This window comes from Etheostoma spectabile, chromosome 6 (genome assembly GCF_008692095.1).
Source record: "Etheostoma spectabile isolate EspeVRDwgs_2016 chromosome 6, UIUC_Espe_1.0, whole genome shotgun sequence".
Lineage (NCBI taxonomy): Eukaryota > Metazoa > Chordata > Actinopteri > Perciformes > Percidae > Etheostoma > Etheostoma spectabile.
The window spans coordinates 14,590,184-14,598,084 of record NC_045738.1 but is presented as its reverse complement, the minus strand read 5'-3'; the positions used below and the strand labels follow the sequence as shown (position 1 = coordinate 14,598,084).

General features: G+C 42.7%; 1 protein-coding gene across 2 annotated transcripts in view; it reads left to right on the top strand.

The window, feature by feature from the left end:
- akirin1 (akirin 1) overlaps positions 1-7,901 on the top strand; it is an 11,475-nt gene that overhangs the window by 3,444 nt on the left and 130 nt on the right. The window contains exons 2-6 of one of the 2 annotated variants that reach the window (XM_032517494.1): positions 3,781-3,927; positions 4,996-5,106; positions 6,698-6,826; positions 7,302-7,373; positions 7,509-7,901. The exon at positions 7,509-7,901 is cut by the window's right edge and continues 130 nt beyond it. In XM_032517494.1, coding sequence (XP_032373385.1) covers positions 3,781-3,927; positions 4,996-5,106; positions 6,698-6,826; positions 7,302-7,373; positions 7,509-7,519 — 470 coding nt within the window. In that variant the 3' untranslated portion in view covers positions 7,520-7,901. The remainder of the gene's footprint in view (positions 1-3,780; positions 3,928-4,995; positions 5,107-6,697; positions 6,827-7,301; positions 7,374-7,508) is intronic. The other variant, XM_032517495.1, reaches the window with a different exon arrangement.

The following is a 7,901-nucleotide window of genomic DNA, read 5'->3' as shown; positions in this document are numbered from 1 at the left end:
ACGATCAAATTTGCGTGATCGAGCGATTATTTTTTTTAAACGTCATTTCATGGAACGCTCCGGGTTTTTTGCAAAGCCAATCTACCGCTACTGACCGCCGGCTCAGAGCCAGTCAGATTAGTACTGCCCCCCGTGCATCTTAGCTTCAAGATGTAGACAGTCCCAGAGGACAGAGTAACGGAGGAAAACTCAACAGATAGCAGTCGGTTATACTCAGTCTCAAGGTTTACCAGTTTACCAGTAAACGCAACATTTGTCCCGTCTGTTTTTTTTCAGACAACAGCAGTGAGCAGTGCTAGTCGGTGCTATAGCGTCGTTCGCTGTTAGCTCCTCTAGGACGCACCGGTGCTAATGTCCTCTCATCCGCAGCAATGTTGTTTATTTGGATATGGTTTAATTTTGCATTACGTGACCCATTTCGTCTGTAAAGTCGTGCTTGTGTGAGACCTCTCCTCTCCTCTCTCTCCTCTTACTCCGCGCCCGGCCACACAGCGCCGGTCCACACGTTGACATTTGTCTACAGTTTTATTTTTTATTAACACAGCTGTATTTGTAAAAATACGAGGGCAAACCTGTTTTTTGTACCAGTGTTCCGCGGTACTCTGCTATCGCGGCCGCCACGGTGAAGAACACAGAAAAGTTATTGATGCAACTAACTTCATTTGGTAGAGTAACAGTGTGAGACGGAGCTGCTGGACCTGGGCCAGAGATGTGACCCATGGCCAAATATCATAGTTCATAAAATGCACGCAGTGACTCAGACGTTTCATACACACGTCGTGTGTATCCGGCATTCGACCCATGCTGGACCCGTTCATGATGAGTCAGCCGTCTCTCTGTGGTAGCGTCCATCACCTCCTTGTCGCAGTTATAAATAGCCTATGTGACATAAAATTTGTTTTGGCTAAATCAACAAATAATCGTGATCAAAATTTTGATCAAAATAATCGTGATTATCATTTTGGCCATAATCGTACAGCCCTATATTACAATATTTATTCCTTTAAAAACAATACACAGTCAGCTTATCAAAAGGGTAGGAAACAGACATGGAAAGCTTGCTAATAAAAACCTTATTCATTATTAGTGGATATTGGTGTTGATTGTGGACCAATTTAAAAAAAAGAATTAGTTTCTCTCCTCCCGTTTAGCTAAAGTCAAGGGAGGAGCAATGACCTTTGGCTGCTAGAGCACTTAACACTGCGTGAGTCCCACCAGACTGGATTAGTCAAATATCTCTAGACATCATTTAGCTTTTTGATTGCATTTGGTTGCCATTTCCCATGTCTGCTGTTTTCAAACTGTGAGCGGTCACTTAAAGTCTTAACTGCAGAAGGGCAACTTCAACTGACCCATACATCACAAGCCACTTCCTGGCAGTTGGGACATTCGAAACCCACCTACCCCCATCATTCTTTAGCAGTGGAGGTTGAAATGAAATGAGTCAGCTTTGTTTTCTCTCCACCACCACATCCAATCTATCTGGCCGATCTCCTGTCGTATTCACGGTTTGGGCTGTGCCTAAGCCTTTTAGTCAAGGCTTTCTCCACTGTGTTCCCCTGGCTCCCGGAAGTCTGTGATTGATTGCTTGGCCTGGTTGTGGCAGGGTCATTGTTGCCAAGCAACGCCCACAGTTGAGCTACTAGTGGTTGGCAGAGCTGGAAGTGACAGGCAGCAGGAGAGGGTTTTCACTTGTCAATCAGATGTGCCCAGGAGTAGTGGTATCCAATCGGACGCATTCATTTTAGACTGCTGTCACATGTTATTCCCTTGTTGTCAATCTTCTGAAGTTCAATACGAATAAATACTACATGATAGAAGTAAACTACCAAATAAAGTTAGTTTTGGTTTTAGTTCTCTCTGGGGCCAGCATGTTGCTCAATCTTGCTCTTTGTTCAAACAACAGTCATGTTGAGTTCCCATTTCTAATACAGGGTTTCCCCCAGGAAATTGGTTAGCAGAGGTGGCAAGATCGGCAACCCCACACCCGCCGTCCTACAAAATTAACTAAGCAAGACTCTTCGCCTGTGTACATGCACACACAGTTTCCCCATAGATTCAGAACTTTGTGATTTGGCTTAATCAGTGGGGGGGAAACTGCCAACCTAAAGGACTACAGCATTATGGGAATTAATAATAATGTGTTTTACCTGGTTTGGTCACAAACTCAATCGGACAAAATTCTAATTTGAGCAATGAAAATAATCGTTAGTTGCAACAATATGTAGTTTGGGCTTTAGCTATCGTCTCTTGTCATATTTTGTTAATCTGGTGATTATAATTATTCAAATTTCCCTGAGCCGAAGGTCATGTCTTCATATTGTTTGCTTTGCCAGACCTACATTCAAATGATAGATTTGATATAAACACAGAAAAACGGCATATCCTCACAGTTAAGTTATTGGAACCTGTGCATATTTTGCTCCTTTTTTCTCTTCTTTTCCACAAGAAATGACATAAATTAGGTTGTTATCAAAATTGTTGATATATTTTCTGTCAATCTGCTAATTGTTTGTCCTTGTCTCAGCCCGTTTGTTGGTTGGGACGTTGTTCTCTCCCCAATGACATGGCTTTATTAGTGAAAGGCCCTGTGGTAGCTATCTAAACAGGCTGTCAGATTAGGGCCCTGTGTTGTTAATGCTGAAAGGTTTCAGACGCCACACACAGCAAGAGGAGGGTGTCTCCGCAAAGGCACCAGTTTAAAGGCGCATGACGACATAGAACATGGCTTTCCTAAAATGGCTCTGTAGAGAAGATGCTGCATTTCTCACCATCTAAACAAGATTGCTGAAGAACAGGCTAAGATGGCAACATGGTTTCTAGCACTCTCCCCTCCCAAGATAAATGAGGCACGGTTCCTCAGAGGCGCACATGTATAGAGACTATGGTTCATCCCCTGTATGACTTGGGTAAGATAAAGTCCCTCAACATTTAAAGGGACTGTACTCGAAATACTTAATAAAAAAAAAACGGGCTCTGCTTGCTTCCACATGGCTCACCAATACATGAAATACCTACATTTTGTCATGGCAACATACACGTGTTGCTGGGCCGGATATCAAAACAAAGAACAGAGAAGCTTGGATTACAACACCCACAGAGGGAGGGTGACTTCATTCTCAAATATATCTTTATATTATAATAATCTATTACTGTATACGGTTAAAGGGGCTGTAGTTGTAGCTTCAATGTGAGCCTTTTCACCAGCTGTAGCTTTGCATGATGACAACGTCATAAAAGAAAACTATTTTGGAAGCAAAGTAAAATTCACAGGATCAGAAAGTCTGTTATGTCTGCTTTTTCTGATTTATTCCTTCCCGTTATAGTTCTTTGTCATGCTGGAATACATTCAACATTGTATGGATGTGGTGGGTGTTGTATAATTGAACACACAAGTCTAAACTAATGAAAAAACTGATCGGTTCATTCCTGTAATGAATTTCTGTTGCAGACATTGAATGTAAAGCAACTGGTACAAATACTACGGCTAGATTCAGAATTCCTTTGATAATCAAAATAAAATTACAGCATACTTATGAAAACTTTATTTTGTAGTTTATGGGGGTTTCATTGCAAAAAGCAAAGGTTTTTAATAATGTGACTTGCATTGACATCCACTCAACAAAGTGAGAAAGTCGGGACCACGTTTACTTTTGCAGCCCGTTAGGCGCACCACTCATAACTGCCACAGGGTTGAGAAATGTGTGCAACCACCACTCCTGGGTGTCCTCTGTCCCAGTTTAAACGGTTTGTGTCCTTGTTACCGTTTGCTCCCTACAGAGCAGATCTTCCAGAACCTCCGTCAGGAGTACAGCCGTATCCAGAGGCGGCGGCAGCTGGAAGGGGCCTTCAACCAAACTGAGGCCTGTAGCTCCAGTGATGCCCCCAGCCCCAGTTCCTCCCTCAACGCTCCCAGCTCCCCACCAGGTATGAGAATTTACTGTTGGCCGTACACACGCACAAACTTTATGGCTTTTACTCCAAAAGGCCACAGCTGCTGGTCATCACAGCTCGGATAAAACCAGCCTGGCACTATTGGTGCGAGTTTATGGCAGTTTTCCTCCATCCAAACAAACACTCTAAATAAGTGTGCATTCTGTGAAAGCAGCTCACACGTGAGGACATTTTCCCATCGGTTAACAAAGTCATGAGGACACCGGTGTTACTGATTACACTGTAAATGCACCGAGGCTGTGCCTGGCCTCTTCGGACCTCTGGTCGAGCCTTCGCTGCGTGGCTCATTTGTCTTACAAACTGCCAGGTTAAGACATTTAGCTGCCTACTTTCCTTCGGGCCCCTATGTTACCATAAGCTGGATATAAATATGATGTAGACCAATTTGGGCTGTTTAGACCATAATAGGCACTGAGCTCCGTGGTTGGCTCACTATCTGGTTTCTGGTCTATTTTCACCCCAACTGAATCTGGCAAGGAAACTAACTAATAATATTATAAATGATATAAATGATTGTATTCCGCACTTTTGCTTTTCACTTTGACACCAAATCCTCTGTTGTCTTGTCGGTTTCCTCAGGTAATGAGTGAAATCTAACTCCTGCTACTCTGTTCTGCAACGCTGCTGAGTGAAGCAGATTAACTAAATGGGTTTTAGTTCTACTAAAAAAATATGGCAAAACCGCGGAGGGCAAGAAATGTAATTGGACACAGTAACGGCAGTAACACTGACTACCGCTGCACGCCTACCACTTACAGAAACGTCCCTCTTTTGGTGTTGTGTGCGGAGTGCAGTAACATTTAAGTCGCTGTTTAGAACAGTTTGAGAGCTGTAGGAGGATGTTGTATTTCTGCAGGTAAATACCTCTGCTACATGGGTGATTTAAATAACATGTCTGCTTTGTTTTGTTCTGGTTAGCAAGTCCTTGAAGTGACAGCCAACTCAGACACCAAAACCATCACACAAAAAAAACAGAATGACATCTTTTGTAAGCCTAACCTTTGTAACAGTTACGAATGATAAGGTCATTCATTCTGCAAGGCCTGCCAAAAGATCCTTGGCTGGACCTGCATGACCAACACGTGTCTCAAGAGGCAGGCTACTGCTGCTCATCAAAACAATCACAAGGGCAGAGTGATTGTGATTCCAGATGTGAGTTTCTTAAAAAATTTATAGTTGTTTGTGCCAAATCCAACCCACTTCTGAAATGGAGATGTCTCTCTCATCTGGCTTCAGTCAAAAGACTGCTATTATCATTTTCTCAAATTACTGTTATGTGCAATAGATGTTTCAGATGGAACTCCAAAAACGGTTCTCTCATGCTTCAGCATATCCAAAAGGATAACTTATCAAATGGATATAAAGTGCAAAAAAATGTGTCATGGAATAATGATCATTTACTATGTGTGATCATAGACTGTTTTTATTAATGGACAGGGCATCTGGTTTGGCGAAGTGCCGCAAATGCGGAAACCTGCATTCCATCTGAGTTCCAGCAGAGGGCGGCGCGCGGTTGTAAATGGAGGTCGGTTTCTGTAGAAGTCTGAGAAAGTGACCCACGTCTCACTTGATTTAGTACCTCAGTAAACATTTTCACAATGACTTTATTGTCTCAATAGCTACTTTTAAATCTTCTGCAGCACAGAATGATACTTTTTTGAATAAAGGTCTTGTTGATTTTTAAAATCATTGATAAAGGAGGGGGTGTTTTTAGGGCGTGGCCATGATGTGATTGCCAGAGAAAAGTGTGTAACGTAACGTGGCTCCTCCCTCTCATCTAAAAATCGTCACATGTGCAACCAGGATGGCTGTGCCCGTAACGGCAAACTCGACGACTCGTAGCAGATCTCCACAAACCAATGGGTGACGTCAAACATGCTCTGTCTATTAAGTGTGGGCGTGGGTGGGTCAAAAGGTTAAGTTTTCTTTGTAAACCAGTTAATAAAGCCAAATGTTGTACGGGTAAACGTCTAAATCCCAGACAATTAAACCCATAAAAGGAAATTGTACTTTAATTGTTGGTTGTGTTTTTCTCTTCTTTTCAAAATTGCAATCATAAAATCACAACTTGTGTTGTTTTACGGTCCTTATATTACTTGCTACACTGGCACCTATACTGTGTGCAGATTGTAGTGGATTAACAGTTTGTTACAAACCACCTTTTGTTTAAGTGTGTGCCCATCATAAAAAAGAAATGCAACAAATGTACCATTAGTATTGACAAACATTGTACATTTGCTGTTGGCTCCTGCTCCTGATGCAGTTTGATGCTTAAGGCACAATTTGGCAGGTTGGGTGCAAGATGTAATCCAAGCCCCTCTGGTGTTTTTCCTTCTCGCTCTGCATGATGGTCTCATAGATCACACTGACAGCGCTGTTCCTATCCCGGCCTCTTTCTGTCTCTGAGACGGCCATTAAACCTTCATCCGCGCACTGCCATCCTCTCCTGTGATTTACAAACATTTTAGTCTTTTAAAATGGCTCACGGCAGCCCTCAAAGGCCTCTGGGTAAGGATCACCTAGCTAAAGCTGGCTCCAGGGGAGAGAAAGGGTCCACATTAGTGCTGCATGACCCTGTTGGCTGGCAGAGGTGAGGAACGACCCACAGCAAAGCAGTAAATTTGCAGCTGGCTGAGCACCTATTTCTGGAGAGAGGACACTTCTGTCTCTGTGACTTATCGCTGCGCCGGAAATGTGAGCAGTTCAGCCCTTTCACAGCCAATCTGATTTTTGTGTTTTTCAGGTGCCTCAAGGAAGGACCAGCCCTCGTTTACACTGAAGCAGGTGAGCTACCTGTGTGAGCGGCTGCTTAAAGACCACGAGGAGAAGATCCGGGAGGAATACGAACAGATCCTTAACACAAAACTTGCAGGTAATAAACATTACTCTTTAAAAATATATAAAAACTATAAGACCAGCACACTCCCAATTGACCCGGGCAGCACTTTCTACATTCTGGCAGTGAGGTACAGTAAAAGTGAGAAACATCCTGCCCCCTCCTTTTTTTGAGGTTCTTTTCGTATAACTGATAACGTCTGCAGCGCTGGCATCAATGGTTCCTCTAGAGTTTATTTAGAGAATTTATATTTGTAGTTTGACTGTATTAAACATAATGTACAGTCAAAGGAACAGGAGACAGAACAGTAGTTTAACAAGCTGGGACTTGGGACCCAGCAGTTTGGCCAGATGTTTGCTGTGTGCGCGCACCGTTTTGTTGTTTGCCACCTGAAAGGGGACAAAGCAGAAGAGATTTAGCAGTTTTCTTGTTATGCAGGTGCACAAAAACCGAGCTAGAAAGACAGCGTTTGAATCCACTCTTCCTCACCTTCACCTTCTTCTGTTTCCAGAACAATATGAATCTTTTGTGAAATTCACACAAGACCAGATCATGCGAAGATACGGAGCCCGGCCTGCTAGTTGTAAGTATTTTAAACCACCATTTCCTTTTAGAAAGACAAGTCTTTGTAAAAGTATCCATTCCTGTGTGCGGAGTTAAAAGGGATGATTTGATTGTTACCATGTCTGACTACAGTATCAAACATTGTGTGTTTCAGATGTCTCTTGAACTCTTCATGATGAGATCCCAGCTTCCTCTCACGAGACAGCTGCTCTTCTACTGCCCTCTCTTCCACTTGATTTTCATTTTATTCCCCTACCCCCCCCCCTCCTCCATTTCAAACTGTTTGGGTGCCATGGTTTATCCTATTTTTAATCCAAATGTTGATTTCTTACTTTAAAACTATTGCTGCTGGCCAAAAGTTAGAAGAATCCGAAAGATAAACTATGTATGAAGCCCACACTTTTATTTTTATTTTTTTTAACCCATCAATTTGTTAGGTTCAAATGCTCTTTCTGGAAATCTGGACTAAAGCAAATCTGTGTCAAATCTCTTGCCGGCGCTGTAGAAAAAGCTTATTAGCTCACGTGGTCATTCTGTATAACCTTCA